Genomic DNA, 21,449 nt, shown 5'->3' on the forward strand with positions numbered 1-21,449 from the left:
AGCCCAGGATCCCATATGCTTTTTTTTAAACTGCTTTCTCAACCTGCCCTGCCACCTTCAATGATTTGTGTACATATACCCCCAGATCTCTCTGTTTCTGTACCCCTTTTAGAATTGTGACCTTTAGTTTACATTGCCTCTCCCTACCGAAATGTATCACCTCACATTTTTCTGCGTTAAATTTCATCTGCCTGTGTCTGCCCATTCCACCAGCCTGTCTATATCCTCTTGAAGTCTATCACTATCCTCCTCACTATTGACCGCACTTCCAAGTTTTGCATCATCTGCAAATTTTGAAATTGTGCCCTGTACACCCAAGCCCAAGTCATTAATATATATCAAGAAAAGCAGTGCTTGTATCGAACCTTGGTTAGACCACGCTTGGAGTACTGTGCACAGTTCTGGTCTCCATGTTATAAAAACAGTGTATGTCCAAAGGGACTTAGGGGTTCAGGTACATAGATCATTGAAGTGTCATGAACAGGTGCAGAAAATAATCAATAAGGCTAATGGAATGCTGGCCTTTAAATCTAGAGTACAAGGGGGCAGAAGTTATGCTGCAGCTATACAAAACCCTGGTTAGACCGCACCTGGAGTACTGTGAGCAGTTCTGGGCACCGCACCTTCGGAAGGACATAATGGCCTTGGAGGGAGTGCAGCGTAGGTTTACTAGAATGATACCCAGACTTCAAGGGTTAAATTACGAGGAGAGATTACACAAATTGGGGTTGTATTCTCTGGAGTTTAGAAGGTTAAGGGGTGATCTGATCGAAGTTTATAAGATATTAAGGGGAACGGATAGGGTGGATAGAGAGAAACTATTTCCGCTGGTTGGGGATTCTAGGAGTAGGGGGCACAGTCTAAAAATTAGAGCCAGACCTTTCAGGAGCGAGATTAGAAAACATTTCTACACACAAAGGGTAGTAGAAGTTTGGAACTCTCTTCTGCAAATGGCAATTGATACTAGCTCAATTGCTAAATTTAAATGTGAGATAGATAGCTTTTTGGCAACCAAAGGTATTAGGGATATGGGCCAAAGGCGGGTATATGGAGTTAGATCACAGATCAGCCATGATCTTATCAAAGGGCGGAGCAGGCACGAGGGGCTGAATGGCCTACTCCTGTTCCTATGATCCTATAAAAAGGATATAGAGGCACTAGAGAAGGTGCAAAAAAAGATTCACATGGATGATTCCAGAACTGAGAGGAAGAAATAATGGGGGCTTTTGAGAAAGGAACAGCGATAATCATGGGTGATTTAAATCTACACATAGATTGGAAGAATCCAATTGGCAATGGTAGCCTGGAAGATGAGTTCAGAGTGCTTTCAGGATAGTTTCTTAGAGCAGCACGTTCTGGAGCCAACCAGAGAGCAGGTTATTCTGTGTAATGAGATAGGATTAATTAATGACCTCATTGTAAAGGAGCCTCTAGGTAGCAGTGATCACAATATGATTAAATTTCGCATTCAGTTTGAGGGAGAGAAGAGTAAGTTTAAGACTAGTGTTTTAAACTTAAGGGCAATTATGAGGGCATGAAGACAGAGCTGGCTAAAGTGAAGTGGGAAATTAGGTTAAAGGATAGGTCAGTAGAGATGCAGTGGCAGACATTTAATGAGATATTTCATAACACTCAGCAAAGATACATTCCAGTGAGAAAGAAAGACTCTAGGGGAAGGTCGTACCATCCGTAGCTAACTAAGGAAGTTAAAGATAGTTTCAAATTGAAAGAAAAAGCATACAATTCCACAAAGATTAGTGGCAGGTCAGAAGATTGGACAGAATATAAAAAACAGCAAAAAATGACTAAATGAATAATAAGGAGGGAGAAATTAGAGTATGAGAGAAAGCTAGCTAGAAATATAAAAGAGTTTCTACAGGTATTTAAAAAGGAAAAGAGTAAGTAAAGTGAGTGTTGGTCCTCTAGAGAGTGAGTCTGGGGAATTAATAATGGAGAATAAGGAAATGGCGGATGAATTGAACAGATATTTTGCGTCCGTCTTCACTGTAGAGGATACAAAAAACATGCCAGAAATAATTGTAAATCAAGAGGGGAAAGGGAGGGAGGAATTTAAAACATTTACAATCACCAGGGAAAAGGGTTCTGAAAAAAATATTAGAACTAAAAGCTGACAAGTTCCCAGGTCCTGACGGACTTCATCCTCGGGTCTTAAAAGAAGTGGTTGCAGAGATAGTCGCTGCATTGGTATTAATTTTCCAAACTTCCCTAGATTCTGGAAGGTCCCATCAGATTGGAAAATAGCGAATGTAACTCCTTTATTCAAGAAAGGAGGGACAGAGAAAGCAGGAAACTACAGGCCAGTTAGCTTAACATCTGTCATAGGGAAAATGCTAGAACCTATTATTAAGGAGGTTATAGCAGGGCACTTAGAAAATCTCAATGCAATCAGGCAGAGTCAACACGACTTTGTGAAAGGGAAATCGTGTTTGACTAATTTATCAGAGTTCTTTGAGGAAGTAACAAGCAACGTGGATAAAGGAGATCCTGTGGATGTGGTGTACTTGGATTTCCAGAAGACTTTTGACAAGGTGCCACATCAAAATAAGAGCTCATGGTGTAGCGGGTAACATATTAGCATGGATAAAGGATTGGTTAGCTAACAGGAAACAGAGAGTAGGCACAAATGGGTCATTTTCAGGTTGTCAAGATGTAATGAGTGGAGTGCCACAGGGATCAGTGCTTGGGCCTCAACTATTTACAATCCAAATCAATGACTTGGATGAAGGGACCGAATGTATGGTTGCTAAATTTGCTGATGACACAAAGGTAGGTAGGAAAGTAAGTTGCGAAGAGGACATAAGGAGTCTGCAAAGGGATATAGATAGGTTAAGTGAGTGGGCAAAAATTTGGCAGATGGAGTATTATGTGGGAAAATGTGAACTTGTCCACTTTGGCAGGAGGAATAGAAAAGCAGTATATTATTTAAATGGAGAGAAATTGCAGAACTCTGAGGTACAGAGGGATCTGGGTGACCTAGTACATGAATCACAAAAAGTTAGTATGCAGGTACAGCAAGTGATTAGGAAGGCAAATGGAATGTTGTAATTTATTGCAAGGGGATTGGAATATAAAAGTAGAGATGTTTTCTACAGTTGCACAGGGATTGGTGAGACCACATCTAGAATACCGTGTGCAGTTTTGGTCTCCTTATTTAAGAAAGGACATAACTGCTTTAGAGGCGGTTCAGAGAAGGTTCACTCGGCTGATTCCTGGGATGAGGGGGGTTATCTTATGAGGAAAGGTTGGACAAGTTGGGCCTGTATACACTGGAGTTTAGAAGAATGAGAGGTGATCTTATTGAAACATATAAGATCCTGAGGGGACTAGAAGGGGTAGATGCTGAGAGGATGTTTCCCCTTGTGGGAGAGACTAGAACTAGGGACCACAGTTTAAAAATAAGGGGTCTCACATTTAAGATGGCGATAAGGAGAAATTTTTTCTCTGAGGGTTGTGAGTCTGTGGAACTCCCTCCCCCAGAGAGCGGTGGAGGCAGGGTCATTGAATATTTTTAAGGCTGAGTTAGATAGATTCCTGATTAACAAGGGATTCAAAGGTTATAGTAGGGAGACGGGAAAGTAGTGTTGAGGTCATAATCAGATCAGCCATGATTCTATCAAATGGCAGAGCAGGCTCGAGGGGCCGAATGGCCCACTCCTGCTCTTAATTCGTATGTTCGTATATCAAGAAAGGCTGAACAGGCTGGGGCTCTTTTCTTCAGAAAAGAGAAGCCTGAGGGGTGACCTGATAGAGGTCTTTACAATAATGAACGGGTTTGTGGGAGAATCCAAAACTAGAGGTCATAAATATAAGATAGTTGCTAATAAATCCAATGGGGAATTCAGGAGAAACTTCTTCACCCAGAGAGTGGTTAGAATGTGGAACTCGCAACCACAAGGAGTAGTTGAGGCGAATAGAATAGAGGCATTTAAGGGGAAGCTGGGAATAGAAGGAAATGAGGGAGAAAGGAATAGAAGGAAATGCTGATCGGGTTAAATGAAGTAAGGAGGGAGGAGGCTCGTATAGAACGGAGACCATTTGGGCCGAATTGCCTGTTTCTGTGCTGTAAACTTGATGATCAAATGGCAATTGAACTCTGAATGACCCCACTCAGCAACGGTCAGGCTTTGTTGGTGAGACGCTACTCGACCTCAGAGCGACTAATATATCACATGGTATACCACTGCTGTCCTTCTAACAGTGTATCCTCTGACCTCGTTGTGAGCAACAGTACAGGAGATCAGTTAGCTTAATCAAACAATTGGCCTTTCCCGGGGAGGGGGGGGAAGCTGCTGTTCATTCTGTTGGGAGTTCACCGTGCCATGGCACGATCGTGAGGTGAGAATCCGGTGGACCTTGGGGTGTGGGCAACACCAGCTAGGCAGCATTTATTGTCTATTCCGAGTTGCATTAGGAGCAAACCACACGGTGTGGGACTAGTGACGGTAGCGCGAGTGAACTAGTTGGCTTTTCACCATAATCTGGCAGCCTTCACTGTCATTATTCCCCCTCCCCCTGAAAACTTGCCAGCTCACAAATCACCGGGTTTATTGAGTTCAGTTTCCCAGCCTGCCACGGTGGGGTTTGACCTCCTGACCTCGGGTCTGCTGGTCCAGTGCCATCGCAACCAGGCATCCGAAGCCCAGTGACCATCTCTTCTCTGCTCGTCTTGTCCCACAGGTGAAGAGTTAATGAAGATCGGTGAGGAAGATGAACAGGGCTGGTGCAAGGGTCGACTGGACAGTGGACAAGCAGGACTCTACCCAGCCAACTACGCAGTGCGCGTGCATTCCTGACGGCCGCTTCACGTGGCTGCCGGCACTCTGCAAACCTCAGCCTGGCCCACTCTTGCCGCCTGTTGCTGATTTTTCTGGTTATTTTGTTCCCCCTCCTGCTGCCTATTGAATGAAGGATTAGAGAGATACACTACAGTTAAGCACTTGAGTTTATTAATCACGGGCCTGGTTCGCTTTACCTGTGTTGCCCTTGGTTGTGTTTATTTGTGGCTAACCAGTTGCCTGAGCTAGCAGTATAGAAGCTTCTAGAATGAACTGAGCAGTATTTATGATCGATAGATGGTTTGGGTAGGAGACTCTCAGACTCGTAACTTATGTTTGAGTCTCCTTATTGAAGAACTTTCAGCCAGTTCTGGGCCTGAGATTCTTGGCTATTGAAGGAGCCTCAGCCAGTTCTGGGCCTGAGATTCTTGGCTATTGAAGGAGCCTCAGCCAGTTCTGGGCCTGAGATTCTTGGCTATTGAAGGAGCCTCAGCCAGTTCTGGGCCTGAGATTCTTGGCTATTGAAGGAGCCTCAGCCAGTTCTGGGCCTGAGATTCTTGGCTATTGAAGGAGCCTCAGCCAGTTCTGGGCCTGAGATTCTTGGCTATTGAAGGAGCCTCAGCCAGTTCTGGGCCTGGGATTCTTGGCTATTGAAGGAGCCTCAGCCAGTTCTGGGCCTGGGATTCTTGGCTATTGAAGGAGCCTCAGCCAGTTCTGGGCCTGAGATTCTTGGCTATTGAAGGAGCCTCAGCCAGTTCTGGGCCTGGGATTCTTGGCTATTGAAGGAGCCTCAGCCAGTTCTGGGCCTGGGATTCTTGGCTATTGAAGGAGCCTCAGCCAGTTCTGGGCCTGAGATTCTTGGCTATTGAAGGAGCCTCAGCCAGTTCTGGGCCTGAGATTCTTGGCTATTGAAGGAGCCTCAGCCAGTTCTGGGCCTGGGATTCTTGGTTATTGAAGGAGCCTCAGCCAGTTCTGGGCCTGAGATTCTTGGTTATTGAAGCATTTCTGGGCCTAGTTATGACCTACTGCACCATGTTTGATCTGTTCTCTGGAGAATGCAGTGCGGTCATAGCACAATAGATGTGCGGAATAGATGCAGCGACTATTTTTGCTTATGGAAAGCAGAAGACTTTTCTAAACTGAGAAAGGAAGGGCTGAGTTTTAATTAATCTTGTATTTATCTGGCATGAGAAGCTGTAAAATAAACATTTGAGATCGCACAGTGACTCAACTTGATTCATTCTTGGGTCCAAGACCACTGGCTTTATAGAGTTTTTACTTTCACAGGAGTTTTAAGATTTAGCGTTGGGCCTGAGAGACGATCAAGGACTCAGCCTGCACATCTATCCGTGCTCTACCTGCCCTGGGAGTGTTTGATGGGACAGTGTAGAGGGAGCTTTACTCTGTATCTAACCCATGCTGTACCTGCCCTGGGAGTGTTTGATGGTACAGTGTAGAGGGAGCTTTACTCTGTATCTAACCCATGCTGTACCTGCCCCGGGAGTGTTTGATGGGACAGTGTAGAGGGAGCTTTACTCTGTATCTAACCCCTGCTGTACCTGCCCTGGGAGTGTTTGATGGGACAGTGTAGAGGGAGCTTTACTCTGTATCTAACCCGTGCTGTACCTGCCCTGGGAGTGTTTGATGGGACAGTGTAGAGGGAGCTTTACTGTATCTAACCCATGCTGTATCTGCCCGGGAGTTCTCAGAGTCAAATCTGATGCTTGTCTCAGTCACTCTTCTCTGAACTCTCAATGTCCTTCTGAAGGTAACATGATGTGGACAGAACATGTGGCGACATCAGTGGGATACTGTAACTGGAATCTGATGATGTCAGAGAGGAGAGGTTACATGAAATGCTTCCTGCTCAGGTGTCTGTACCCAGTAGTCTCGGAGGTCCTGCTGTCACTGTGGATCTTCATGTAATGTCTCACATTATTTACTTTCTCTGCAACAACCAGACGGCGCGCGATGACAGCCACACTGCTTAATAATATTCCATCCCTTTACTAGTGGCTGCAATGAGGAGTCGTCACTAGTCCGTCTGTTCTCGGCGAGAGATCCTCCCCAATGAGTTCCATGCAACATTCTGTTCATCTCCTTCCTTTTCAATGCTCATTCCCATTGTTGCTCAGAGGCCCTGAGAGAAACATGCAATAAGGCAGGCAACTAACAGGTTAAAACAGAACTGACCTATTCTGATGGAGAAACCCGCTCAATACTTCAACTCGCCTGGCACAGTTTGGACTTTCTCTTGCACCGTAGCTTCACTCAATCAGCCAGATGTCCGCTCCAGTAAGTGCGTGGTGTCAACAACAACTGGCGTTTATATAGTACCTTTTTAATATAGAAAAAAACGCGTAATCAGAGAGAAATGGATTCCGAGACAAGGAAAGAGATATTGGGTGGACCGGCCAAAACCTTTGTCGAAGAGGTGGGTTTTAAGGAGGGTCTTGGAGGTGGGAGATGGAGAGATTCAGGGATGGAATTCCAGAGCATGGAACGTCAACGGCTGAATGCACGGCCGCTAATGATGGAGCAACAGGAGTGGGAATGCACAAGAGCTCAGAGGATGGGGAGTTCAGGGGGGAGGGAGGGATTTATACACTAGGATCAAAATTCTAAATCTGAGGTGTTGGTGAACTGGGAGACAATGTCAGTCAGGGAGGACAAGGGTGATGGGTGAACGAGACTTGGTACGGAATAGGATACGGGCAGCAGAGTTTTGGACGAGCTGAAGTTTATGGAGGGTGGAAGATGGGAAGGCGGCCAGGAGAGCATTGGAATACAAGTTTGGAGGTAACAAAGGCATGGATGAGGGTTTCAGCAGTAGATGAGATGAGGTAGGGGCAGAGACGGGCGATGTTACGGAGGTGGAAGTAGGCGGTCTTTGTGATGGAGCGGATATGGGGTCAGAAGTTCAGCTCGGGGTCAAATAGGACACCGAGGTTATGAACTATCTGGTTCAACCTGAGAAATGGTCCAGGGAGGGGGATGGAATCAGTGGGGAGGATACAGGGTTTGCGGTGGGGATCAGCAATGGGGGTTTTGACAGGGAGAGGAGCAGTATCTTAGGAGAGGGAAGCATTTATGGTGTCAGCGGGCAGGTAAGTTGGGTGGTCAGCAGTTTCATAGGAATGGGGGCAAGGTTGCAGGAGGTGGGTCCCATAGCCAAGGTAAACTTGGAGAAGGCATTAACAGAGATGGGAGAGAAAATAGTGAGTTCAGAACTATGGCGGAGGGAGGGGGGGGCACTTTGGGGAAAGTCTGGCTTGGTGATCAAGGGGGAAGGGGGATGCAGCTGAACAGATGGTCTCTATCTTAGTGGTAAAGAGGTCCATGAGCTTCAGGAGAGAGGGGTTTAAGGAGATGGTGGAGAAAAGCAAGCTGGGGGTTATCTTTGCATTGCAGGATGATCCTGGAGTAGTGGGCACTCTTGGCACAGGTGAGCAGGGCCTGATAGCAGTTTGATGTGGTCCAGCCAGATCTGATGATGGATGGCTAAACCAATTGAATGCCAGACACACTTAAGGGGGCGAAGATGGGGGTCACACCAGTGAGACCGACCAATATAGGAGAGAGTAAAGATTTTACTGGGGACAAAGGTGGAGGAGAGGGAGTGGTTCAGCTGATCGACAGCTGCAGAACTACCGTGAAGGGAGGGCCATAGGCTAGATAGTTGGGGGTTTGTAAGTGAATTGGGGCAGGTGCAGAAGGAAGTGGGGTGGGAAGGGGGATGTGGGTGGTGAGGGACACCAGGAAGTGTTCGGAGATGTCCTTGTGACTGATGGAGACCGTGGGAGGAGAGAGGCCACGGGACATGGCAAGGTTGAGGGGGTGGGAGAGTTCATATTTCGGGAGAGGTTAAGGGAGAATAGGGCAATGAATTCAGAGGTGAGAGGGCAAGGTGAGTTGAGATGGAGTTTGAAATCACCGAGGATGAGAAGTTGCTCAATGCAGAAGCTGTGGGAGTAATTCTCAGTGAAATCTACAGCACAGAAACAGGCCATTTGGCCAAATGGTCTTTGCCGGTGTTTATACTCCATACGAGCCTCCTCCCACTCTAATTACCTCTTTCCCACCCTGCCCCCAAATCCCTCTATTCCCTTCTTCCTCTTGTGCATCAATCCTCCCCTTAAATGCATCGATGCTATCTGCTTCAACCACTCCATGTGGCAGTGAGTTCCACATTCTCACCACTCCCTGGCTAAAGAAATTCCTCCTGAATTCTTCATTTGGTCTTTTAGCTTGTATTTATGTCCCCCTGTTCTGGACTCACCCACGGGTGGAAAGAGTTTCTCCACATCCACCTTATTAAACCCTTTCATCATTTTAAAAACCTCTGTCAAGATCCAGAGAAAAGAGCCCGAGCCTGATGGACCTTTGCATTCTCTCAATTCTGGTCACATCTTTGCAAATCTTTTCTGTACTTTCTCCAGTGTTTCAGTATCCTTTTTTTTCAGTTTGTGGAGACCAGAGCTGCACACAGTACTCTGTGTGGTCTAAGCAGGGTTCTATAAATTTAGCATTACCTCCCTGCTTTTGTATTCTATTACTCTAGAAATGAACCCCAATAATTTGTTTGTACTCTTTATGGCCTTATCAACGTGTGTTGCTACTTCTAGTGATTTACGTACCTATGTTCCCAGATCTCTTTGCTCCTCTACCCCATTTAATTTCTTGCCTTCCAAGGAATATGTGGCCTCTTTACTCTTCCTTCCAAAATGAACCACCTCACACTTTGCGATATTGAATTTAATTTCCTTTTGATCCACCTGCTTTGTAAGCCTGTTGAAGTCTCCACATTATTAGCTACATCCCCCAATTTGGTACCATCTGCAAATTTCAGCACTGTACCTCCAATTTCTGAGACAGATCATGTATGTATGTATGTAGTGAACAGCAGAGGTCCCAGCACGGATCCCTGCGGGACACCACTTCCCACCTACCCCCAGTCCAAGAAACCTTCCCTGAACTCCTACCCTCTGTTTCCTGTTCCTCGACCTGTATCTATGTGGTGTGCCTGTGTTCTGGAGTAAACAATCCAGTTATTCCTCCCCTTCCCTTACGTGTCAGCAGTGGAGCTCGGGAGTGTGGTCGAAAATAAGGATTGTGAAGCAGCGGCAAGGGGTGGAAACAAGGTGAGGAGCTCGAGCGAGGAGAAGGTACCAGAGCAGTAGAGATCAGCACAACCAGGGGGAGTACAATCAGGGCAAAGACCTCCGGAAATGGGGTCTGTGCCTACTTTGCCTCTCTTTTGGGCCACAAAAATGGACACACGGTGGTGGTGGGGGGGGGGGGCGGAGACAGGAGAGGAAAATGGACACGTGGTGGTGGTGGGGGGGGGGGGGGCGGAGACAGGAGAGGAAAATGGACACACGGTGGGGGGAGGGGGGGGAGACGGGAGAGGAAAATGGACACACGGTGGGGGGGGGGGGGGGAGAGAGAGAGACGGGAGAGGAAAATGGACACGTGGGGGGGGGAGACAGGAGAGGAAAATGGACACACGGTGGGGGGGGGGGGGGGAGAGAGAGACAGGAGAGGAAAATGGACACACGGTGGGGGGAGGGGGGGGAGACAGGAGAGGAAAATGGACTCACGGTGGTGGGGGGGGTGGGGGAGAGACGGGAGAGGAAAATGGACACACGGTGGGGGGGGGGGGGGGGAGACAGGAGAGGAAAATGGACACACGGTGGGGGGGGGGGGGGGAGAGACGGGAGAGGAAAATGGACACGTGGGGGGGGGGGGGGGGGAGAGACGGGAGAGGAAAATGGACTCACGGTGGGGGGGGGGGAGACGGGAGAGGAAAATGGACTCACGGTGGTGGGGGGGGGGGGGGGGAGACGGGAGAGGAAAATGGACACACGGGGGGGGGGGGGGGGGAGAGAGAGACGGGAGAGGAAAATGGACACGTGGGGGGGGGGGGGAGAGAGAGACGGGAGAGGAAAATGGACACACGGGGGGGGAGACGGGAGAGGAAAATGGACACACGTGGGGGGGGGGGGGGAGACAGGAGAGGAAAATGGACACGTGGGGGGGGGGGGGGAGAGAGAGACGGGAGAGGAAAATGGACACGTGGGGGGGGGGGGGGGGGGAGAGACGGGAGAGGAAAATGGACACGTGGGGGGGGGAGACGGGAGAGGAAAATGGACACACGGGGGGGGGGGGGGGAGAGGAAAATGGACACACGGTGGGGGGGGGGGGGAGACAGGAGAGGAAAATGGACTCACGGGGGGGGGAGACGGGAGAGGAAAATGGACTCACGGTGGGGGGGGGGGGAGACGGGAGAGGAAAATGGACTCACGGTGGGGGGGGGGGAGACGGGAGAGGAAAATGGACTCACGGTGGGGGGGGGGGGAGACGGGAGAGGAAAATGGACACACGGTGGGGGGGGGGGGGGAGAGAGAGACGGGAGAGGAAAATGGACACGTGGGGGGGGGGGGGGGGGGGGAGACGGGAGAGGAAAATGGACACGTGGGGGGGGGGGGGGAGAGAGAGACGGGAGAGGAAAATGGACACGTGGGGGGGGGGGGGGAGACGGGAGAGGAAAATGGACTCACGGTGGGGGGGGAGAGAGACGGGAGAGGAAAATGGACTCACGGTGGGGGGGGGGGGGAGAGAGAGACGGGAGAGGAAAATGGACACGTGGGGGGGGGGGGGGAGAGAGAGACGGGAGAGGAAAATGGACACGTGGGGGGGGGGGGGGGGGAGAGACGGGAGAGGAAAATGGACACACGTGGGGGGGGGGGGGGGAGACAGGAGAGGAAAATGGACACACGGTGGGGGGGGGGGGGAGACGGGAGAGGAAAATGGACACACGGTGGGGGGGGGGGGGAGACGGGAGAGGAAAATGGACACGTGGGGGGGGGGGGGGAGAGAGAGACGGGAGAGGAAAATGGACACGTGGGGGGGGGGGGGGAGAGACGGGAGAGGAAAATGGACACGTGGGGAGGGGGGGGGGGAGAGAGAGACGGGAGAGGAAAATGGACACGTGGGGGGGGGGGGGGGAGAGAGAGACGGGAGAGGAAAATGGACACGTGGGGGGGGGGGGGGGAGAGAGAGACGGGAGAGGAAAATGGACACGTGGGGGGGGGGGGGGGGGAGACAGGAGAGGAAAATGGACACACGGGGGGGGGGAGACGGGAGAGGAAAATGGACACACGGTGGGGGGGGGGGGGAGACAGGAGAGGAAAATGGACACGTGGGGGGGGGAGACGGGAGAGGAAAATGGACTCACTGTGGGGGGGGGGGAGACGGGAGAGGAAAATGGACACACGGTGGTGGGGGGGGGGGAGACGGGAGAGGAAAATGGACTCACGGTGGGGGGGGGGGAGACGGGAGAGGAAAATGGACTCACGGTGGGGGGGGGGGAGACGGGAGAGGAAAATGGACTCACGGTGGGGGGGGGGGAGACGGGAGAGGAAAATGGACACACGGTGGGGGGGGGGGGGGAGACGGGAGAGGAAAATGGACACACGGTGGGGGGGGGGGGGGAGACGGGAGAGGAAAATGGACTCACGGTGGGGGGGGGGGAGACGGGAGAGGAAAATGGACACACGGTGGGGGGGGGGGGGGGAGACGGGAGAGGAAAATGGACTCACGGTGGGGGGGGGGGAGACGGGAGAGGAAAATGGACTCACGGTGGGGGGGGGGGAGACGGGAGAGGAAAATGGACACACGGTGGGGGGGGGGGGGGAGACGGGAGAGGAAAATGGACACACGGTGGTGGTGGGGGGGGGGGAGACGGGAGAGGAAAATGGACTCACGGTGGGGGGGGGGGGGAGACGGGAGAGGAAAATGGACACACGGTGGGGGGGGGGGGGGGGAGACGGGAGAGGAAAATGGACACACGGTGGGGGGGGGGGGAGACGGGAGAGGAAAATGGACACACGGTGGTGGTGGGGGGGGGGGAGACGGGAGAGGAAAATGGACTCACGGTGGGGGGGGGGGGGAGACGGGAGAGGAAAATGGACTCACGGTGGGGGGGGGGGGGAGACGGGAGAGGAAAATGGACACACGGTGGTGGGGGGGGGGGGGAGACGGGAGAGGAAAATGGACTCACGGTGGGGGGGGGGGGGAGACGGGAGAGGAAAATGGACACACGGTGGGGGGGGGGGGGAGACGGGAGAGGAAAATGGACACACGGTGGGGGGGGGGGGAGACGGGAGAGGAAAATGGACACATGGTGGTGGGGGGGGGGGGGAGACGGGAGAGGAAAATGGACTCACGGTGGGGGGGGGGGGGGAGACGGGAGAGGAAAATGGACACACGGTGGGGGGGGGGGGGGGGAGACGGGAGAGGAAAATGGACACACGGTGGGGGGGGGGGGGGGGAGAGACGGGAGAGGAAAATGGACACGTGGGGGGGGGGGGGGGGGGGAGAGACGGGAGAGGAAAATGGACACGGGGGGGGGGGGAGAGACGGGAGAGGAAAATGGACACACGGTGGGGGGGGGGGGGAGACGGGAGAGGAAAATGGACACACGGTGGTGGTGGGGGGGGGGGAGACGGGAGAGGAAAATGGACACGTGGGGGGGGGGGGGAGACGGGAGAGGAAAATGGACACACGGTGGGGGGGGGGGAGAGACGGGAGAGGAAAATGGACACACGGGGGGGGGGGGGAGAGACGGGAGAGGAAAATGGACACGTGGGGGGGGGGGGGAGAGAGAGACGGGAGAGGAAAATGGACACGTGGGGGGGGGAGACAGGAGAGGAAAATGGACACACGGTGGGGGGGGGGGGGGAGACAGGAGAGGAAAATGGACTCACGGTGGGGGGGGGGGAGACGGGAGAGGAAAATGGACACGGTGGTGGGGGGGGGGGGAGACGGGAGAGGAAAATGGACTCACGGTGGGGGGGGGGGGGAGACGGGAGAGGAAAATGGACACACGGTGGGGGGGGGGGGAGACGGGAGAGGAAAATGGACTCACGGTGGGGGGGGGGGGGAGACGGGAGAGGAAAATGGACACACGGTGGGGGGGGGGGGAGACGGGAGAGGAAAATGGACACACGGTGGGGGGGGGGGGGGGGAGACGGGAGAGGAAAATGGACACACGGTGGGGGGAGGGGGGGGGAGACGGGAGAGGAAAATGGACTCACGGTGGGGGGAGGGGGGGGGGAGACAGGAGAGGAAAATGGACACGTGGGGGGGGGGGGGGGGGAGAGACGAGAGAGGAAAATGGACACGTGGGGGGGGGGGGGAGAGAGAGACGGGAGAGGAAAATGGACACGTGGGGCGGGGGGGGGGGGAGAGACGAGAGAGGAAAATGGACACACGGTGGGGGGGGGGAGACGGGAGAGGAAAATGGACACACGGGGGGGGGAGACGGGAGAGGAAAATGGACACACGGGGGGGGGGAGACGGGAGAGGAAAATGGACACACGGTGGGGGGGGGGGGGGGAGAGAGAGACGGGAGAGGAAAATGGACACACGGTGGTGGGGGGGGGGGGAGACAGGAGAGGAAAATGGACACACGGGGGGGGGGGGGGGGGGGAGACGGGAGAGGAAAATGGACTCACGGTGGGGGGGGGGGGGGAGACAGATGTTCGCTCTGATGTCACAGCAAGTTCCTCGTGACATCATGAAGCAGCTCTGATCCCTCCAGAGTGAACTTTCAGTCAGCGCAGGATTACAAACACTGGGAGTGATGTGTTTATTCTGTGTACAACTCCCGAGTTAGAAACTCATCCTTCCTATTCAAATACAAATAGCATCTGACCCATCTTATATTACCTGAGACTATCTGTCCAGACTGAAGGCCCCATATCACCAGGGGCTGGAAATGGTGCATTTACATTCTAACCTCTGAAAGGTCACGTGGGGTCACATCTTTTATTTAAATGTATTTAAATTTGATTTTGAATCTATTTTGGGGGTTTTTTTTTACTAGAAATGTCCCTCCTACAATCTATTTCTACATATTTTGCCACAAGCACTTTGAAATCCTGCGATACTGTGGGGTCTATATGAGCAACAAACATCTGTCCAATCCAACATGGCTGCCCAGGGCTGCAGCTGTTGCCTTGTCAGTATGGTCTGTATCTCTGGTCTGTGCCTTAACCCCCACCCACCTTAAACTGTCACAATCAGCTGGCAGGACTTATATGGGCACACGACCCAGGGCCCACATCACAACTCAGGGGTTATGTCATGTCACTTGACTTCACAATGAAAGCCATAACAACCCAGAGACAGGAGGGGTGGACAAAATACAGCAAATTGGCACAAACTCTGCATTTGTATCTGAGAGAGCTTAAAAACAAGTGCGTTCACCAAATCCATCCAAATCTGGGACGATCAGTGGACAGGGGATTGGAAACGCTGTGTAAAAGAACCGTGTGAATCATAGGAGAGAAAGAACAGTGGAGAGGAAAGAGACAGTCACCCAATGGGAGATTTCATTTCAGACTGAGTGAGTGAACAAAGACTGTCTTTAATCGATAATTAGACACACAAAGTATTTGGTTAAAAAGTTCCTTCAAATTGAAGAGCCGTAGTTCAAGCCGAGAGCAAAGATCAGGCCCAACTGCTTAGAGTATATTGGACAGCTTGGGGTTTCAATTCTGAAAGGACACGTCCTTTAGTGAGAGGGCACTAGTAATCTCTGTAATACTGAACTGAGCAATTTTAGCCTTCCAGTCTCAGGCTGTGGAATGACTGCTAAAATGTACAGCAGCGTGGAATCATTCTCAGTTGCCCTGGTGAAGATGACAGCAGAGGAAGACGACAGTTGTCAGCAGAAAATATCAAACACCCTCCATACACTGGGGTGTCACCACCCAGAAATAGTGTTAATGACCTGCCATGATTATCTGTCCCACCACACCACGCTGACAGCTCCACAGGGCGTTGTAGTATTGGAGAGCATGACGAAGATTATCAAGGACTCCCTTGATCAAATTAGCCAAGCACTAGCGCAGAAAGTTATCTCTTTGGCTAAATTGTGGATGACGACATTAACAGGAGCACAAGCTGACAGCCAGGAAGCTGCGAGCAATCTCCTGGTTGCCATGAGCTTTAGGTTTATTAATGAAGTTGTCCAGTTGATGACGGAGAATTTCAAACAAGGGCACCTTCCGCATGTGCACATGGTGAAGACCTTGACCAAAATGTCAACGGAAAATGTGTACGGCATGGTGCCTTTTCTCAAGTCCATCTTGGGGATCATGATTCCAGTTCTCATTAGAGTTAAAGAGGCTGAGCTGAAGGCTGTATTCGCCTCAGCAATGGGTAGTTTTAGCAAGAGCATCTTGATCTATCTGGGAAATGCAGAGAAAGCCTCAGACCCTACAGTGACTAAAAAGTCTTTCTCCACCGAGATCAACATTGTCTATAATCTGTTGTTCAAGGTGTGGCTGGAGAAGGAGCCCTCCAAGTTGAACGCTCCAACAGTGGAAGCTCTAGGCTATATCAGCTCCCTGCTGCCCAAGGACAGACTAGAGGAAGAGCTGCCCAAGTTAATTCTAGGAATCTTGTCTCTCTACAAGAAACAAGTGGGGCATTTTTCCATCACAGAGTGTCTGTTCCGGGTATTGGATGTTGCCACAGAGATGAGGTGTCTCGGGCTGAAAACACAGATGGACAATCTGCTTAACAATCTCCACCAGCAGATTTGTCTTTCTGTGGACTTTAATAACCATCTTGCCGTGAAGAACCACACTGAGATCCTTCGCTGTTTCACAGTTCTGGCCCCGGCTTACGCAGATTCATTAGTCGACTTCCTCTTATCCAAGTTAGAGAACGCTGACCAACAAATGAGAGTAGGAGCACTCAGTGTACTGAGACACCTCATCAGCTCAGCCGCCCCACACTTAGAGAGGAAGAAGGCTCAGATTGTGGATGCCATTAAACCAGTACTTCTAGACAAGAGCAGCAATCAGGAGAAGAAGCTAATTGCCCAGGTAATATGTGCCATGGCCCAGCAAGGTTACCTTAAGCCAGAGGGAGGAAAGGTAATGGTGGAATTCCTCATCCGACAGTGTGCTGCACCCATTGATTTAAGGACAACGGTACCGCCAAATCATCAGCCAGATCAGGTTACAGATGAAGACTTAGTTACAGTATGTGAAACAGTGATGTTTATGATCACAAATACAGTGAAGATGGAAGATATTCTCTGGCCATTCTTACTGGAGTGTGTCACTATGACCCAGTACACCAAGGCTTTAACAACCATCTGCAATTGTTTAGCACATCTTGGGAAAAAGAAATGGCAAGCCAGTGGTGAAAGGCTTTTCCTTACTTACAATGAAGATGCCAATCTCCCTAAAGCCCAGGCACTGCTGGCCCGACTCCTCATCGTGTCTTGTTGCCCATATCAGGGAGGAAGCCGAGGAGCTGCTGCACTGAGGCTAATGCAAGTCCTGAGCTTCAATATCCACCCAGCAACAGTGAGTGGGTGGGAAGAGGAGCTTCCCTCATTAGTTGACCATTTACTGGAGAATTCAGAGGAGTCTCTGCCCCAACAAGAATGGGAAGAGAAACTGTTGCTGCTCTTATCCAGAACTCTGAACACCATTGACGACGAGGAATGGACGAGTCAGCTGAGTGATGAAATGTGTAAACAGATCGACACTGACCATCGTTCCCCACAAGAGAAGGGCTTTCTCTATAAATCTCTTGGGACAGTGCTCTGTCAGGTCCCCAGCAAGAACATAAAGGAGGAGCTTCACCAAATGCTACTGAGTGTGCAGCACAATGAGAGTGCGGAGAGAGAGGGAGCAGCTGTTGCCATTGGTTTCTGCGCCATGACCCACTTTGATGATACCCTCAGTAGCCTGGAAGAGTTTGCTAATTCCAATAGCTTTAAGAATACTAAAAACTACTTCAATATTCTTAGGGACAAGCCTGATGTGGATCTGGATAAAGCTAAGAGCACGCTGGTTCTGTGCTATGGGAACATGGCACTCTACGCACCTGAGGAACTAGTGCTCCCCAGAATCGAGACCCACATTCTGCCAGCTGTGGTGAGCCAATTCGTTACCAGTGGGCAGGGAATAAAGGCTAAATCCAGGGATCCCACACTAAAGCTCAGCCTAATAAAGACCGTGACTCTGATAGCCTCATCCCTACGTTCAAATCACCAGAGAGTTTCCTTCAACTTTAGCAGAAACAGGGAGTTGCTGACATACATGCAGGACCTTATTGAGGCCGAGTCACCACAGCTGCTGCAGAGCCCTGTTCGACAGTTAGCCATGAACGCCTGCAAGTATCTCGTCCAACTACACACTGAATCAAACCAAGCTGACACATCGCAATTGATTCAAACTTGTCTGACCAGTACTTTCAGCTTGGTACCTCCAGAACTGGACAAGGACAAAGACACAAATAGTAACATCAAAGGGACCCCAACACTTTATTCCCAAACCATGACTGCCCTGCAAGAGCTTCTGAAACAAATATTACTTCAGGATCTGACCCCGGAAGGTCTTCAGGCCATATTCAATCAGGTAGAAGAGTGGATCGTGTCAATGAAGGACTATGAACGAGAGAGGGCCTTGGACACTACCTTCGAGCTGCTGAAATGTTACTTGGAGACACTCCATGTTAATGATGTATTGCCTCTAAATAACATGGGGGCTGTGATTGGACGACTGATGCCGCGCTGTGCAGACCCATCACTTCCCATTGGGCAGATGGCCCTGGACAGTTTGTACATAATCCTGTCCATTCAGTTATCATATGAAGGCACCAATCTGGATCAGCATAAGGAGCAGTTAGAGGTTCTGAAAGCAGTCAGAGAACAGTTAGTTAACCCCGACTGTTCAGTCCTTTATCAAACTTGCTGTCAGGTCACAGAGGTCATTTCCAAGTGTTTGCCCCATGACCAGCTGGGCAACTTGCTCTTTGTGGTCTTCAAAGGACTGGCAGACCATCAGCCCAGCTGTTCCAGTGCAGCCGCTATCCTCATGAGAACCATCATTAAAAGACGTGGCAATGAGCTTCGGGACCAGGTGGAGGAGATACTTGACGTGCTGAGGCTTCAATTGCAGTTGGTTCCTTACGAGCAGGTGAAACTTTCGGTCCTACGTAGCATTGCCATTCTAACCTCTCACAACACATCTACAGTTGTGTTCTGTCTCCTCACTTACCCCGTTCCTTTGGACAAGTACGTCAGTGATATATGGAGATCACTGGCAGAGGAGACAGAATGTGCCATGAGTACAATGAGGGAGCTGCTGGACACACTGAACAAACAGTTACCATTAGGGGAATGCAGAACCAGCTCCATCAGTGAGAACCCAACTCAATATTCCACTCTCAGATCCCTGGCGGCTGTGTGTGCTCTGTATGAGATGATAACCACGCCCGAGTCGAGAGAGGCTGCAATCAAATTATTCCCCCAGTTATTCAGCACCCTGCTGGTCCATCACAGCTCCTCCGTCGATGTTCGTCTGCCCAAGGCTTTTGTTCCTCATCGTGAACCGAAGCAGAGAGAATTCTCAGCTGAGCCTCAAACATCGAGCAGCAGAGATGTGTGTGTGAACTGTGTGCAGACACTAAAGGATCTGCTGGGCCGGACAGGGAATCAACTCGTGGTAAATTTCATGGTGGAAAATGGAGGCTGGGACCAGATGATGGACCTGCGCAAGTCCCACAGGGGGGTTATTCTGCTGGCCAAAGCAATGGTCCGATATGCGAGCATTAGTCTGACTGGGATTGTAGTACAGCTCGCAGCTCTCATCCTTACTGTACAAGAGTGTCAGAAAGTCACCGTGGCTGCATTCTTTGGAGAGCTTTTAAAATCTCCACTGGCTTCACAGCAGCAGCTCACAGACACTCTAATGAGCAGACTGCTTCGGTGTCTGCTCTGCACTTCTCCAGTTGTCCAGTTTATCTGTGTCAGGGGCCTGGGCAACGTTACAACTGGAGCTCCTCAAAGCATCGAAAAATATTCTCGCCCAGTGCTGTGTGCAATGACTGGTCTGATGGCGACCGGGGAGAACGATAACGAGGTGCTAATGTTTGAGGTGCTGTTTTGTCTCTCAAAACACTTAAACCAGTTGAGGGCAAATACCATCAGACCCTTTGTACTGAAAATAGTCACTGGGATTCAACCATTCTTTGAGGCCAAGTGTAGTAAAGTGCAGGCTGAAGCGTTCAGCGTGTTGGGAAGTTTAGCCAAGTGCGGAACCAAAGATCCCAAGTCTTACTTCTGCCAACAGATCCATTCCAACCTGGTTCGCTTGTTGTTACACCTGGATTTAAACAGCAAGGACGTCTCGAGGTCTTGTAACTCAACACTGTGTTTGATCGCCCCCCTGATTGGCTCAGCCAAAGCATCCTCGATAATTGAGAAGAATTTAGGGGAGGCCACGCTCAACTACACCGAGTTCCTGAGGGACATTTCAAAACAACTGATTCAAGATTTCCCCGACAGGATCCACTCATACGTCATGGACTGTGAGTCCTTCTTCAATAACTCACAGGAGCAGATCCGAGCAAACGCAGTCACCCTATCAGCGTTCTTTTTCCAATGTCCAGAAGAATGTTCCCGACCTGCCCAGAGAGTCACCTGGTGGAGCAAATATAAATTCTACAGCTGAGGTGGATCATCAGACCGCAGCCAACACAGACACTGATCATCAGACCGCAGCCAACACAGACACTGATCATCAGACCGCAGCCAACACAGACACTGATCATCAGACCGCAGCCAACACAGACACTGATCATCAGACCGCAGCCAACACAGACACTGATCATCAGACCGCAGCCAACACAGGCTCTGATCATCAGACCGCAGCCAACACAGACACTGATCATCAGACCGCAGCCAACACAGACACTGATCATCAGACCGCAGCCAACACAGACACTGATCATCAGACCGCAGCCAACACAGACACTGATCATCAGACCGCAGCCAACACAGACACTGATCATCAGACCGCAGCCAACACAGACACTGATCATCAGACCGCAGCCAACACAGGCTCTGATCATCAGACCGCAGCCAACACAGACACTGATCATCAGACCGCAGCCAACACAGGCTCTGATCATCAGACCGCAGCCAACACAGACACTGATCATCAGACCGCAGCCAACACAGGCTCTGATCATCCTCAACCTCCTCCTCTTCAACACAGACCCTGATCCTCCTCCACCTCCTCCTCTTCAACACAGACTCTGATCATCCTCCTCCTCCTCCTCTTCAACACAGGCCCTGATCATCCTCCACCTCCTCCTCTTCAACACAGGCCCTGATCATCCTCCACCTCCTCCTCTTCAACACAGGCCCTGATCATCCTCCACCTCCTCCTCTTCAACACAGACCCTGATCATCCTCCACCTCCTCCTCTTCAACACAGACCCTGATCATCCTCCACCTCCTCCTCTTCAACACAGACCCTGATCATCCTCCACCTCCTCCTCTTCAACACAGACCCTGATCATCCTCCACCTCCTCCTCTTCAACACAGGCCCTGATCATCCTCCACCTCCTCCTCTTCAACACAGACCCTGATCCTCCTCCACCTCCTCCTCTTCAACACAGACCCTGATCATCCTCCACCTCCACCTCCTCCTCTTCAACACAGACCCTGATCATCCTCCACCTCCTCCTCTTCAACACAGACTCTGATCCTCCTCCACCTCCTCCTCTTCAACACAGACTCTGATCCTCCTCCACCTCCTCCTCTTCAACACAGA

General features: G+C 51.1%; 1 protein-coding gene and 1 pseudogene across 1 annotated transcript in view; both read left to right on the top strand.

Annotated features, from left to right (window-relative positions):
• Positions 1–6,016, top strand: part of LOC137309250 (protein kinase C and casein kinase II substrate protein 3-like) — a 33,384-nt gene extending 27,368 nt beyond the window's left edge. The window contains exon 5 of the mRNA XM_067977510.1: positions 4,699–6,016. Coding sequence (XP_067833611.1) covers positions 4,699–4,814 — 116 coding nt within the window. The 3' untranslated portion in view covers positions 4,815–6,016. The remainder of the gene's footprint in view (positions 1–4,698) is intronic.
• Positions 6,017–15,460: 9,444 nt separating this feature from the next.
• LOC137309254 (maestro heat-like repeat-containing protein family member 1 pseudogene) lies at positions 15,461–20,894 on the top strand (annotated as a pseudogene).
• Positions 20,895–21,449: the final 555 nt, after the last annotated feature.

This window comes from Heptranchias perlo, unplaced genomic scaffold, assembly GCF_035084215.1.
Source record: "Heptranchias perlo isolate sHepPer1 unplaced genomic scaffold, sHepPer1.hap1 HAP1_SCAFFOLD_156, whole genome shotgun sequence".
Taxonomy (NCBI): domain Eukaryota; kingdom Metazoa; phylum Chordata; class Chondrichthyes; order Hexanchiformes; family Hexanchidae; genus Heptranchias; species Heptranchias perlo.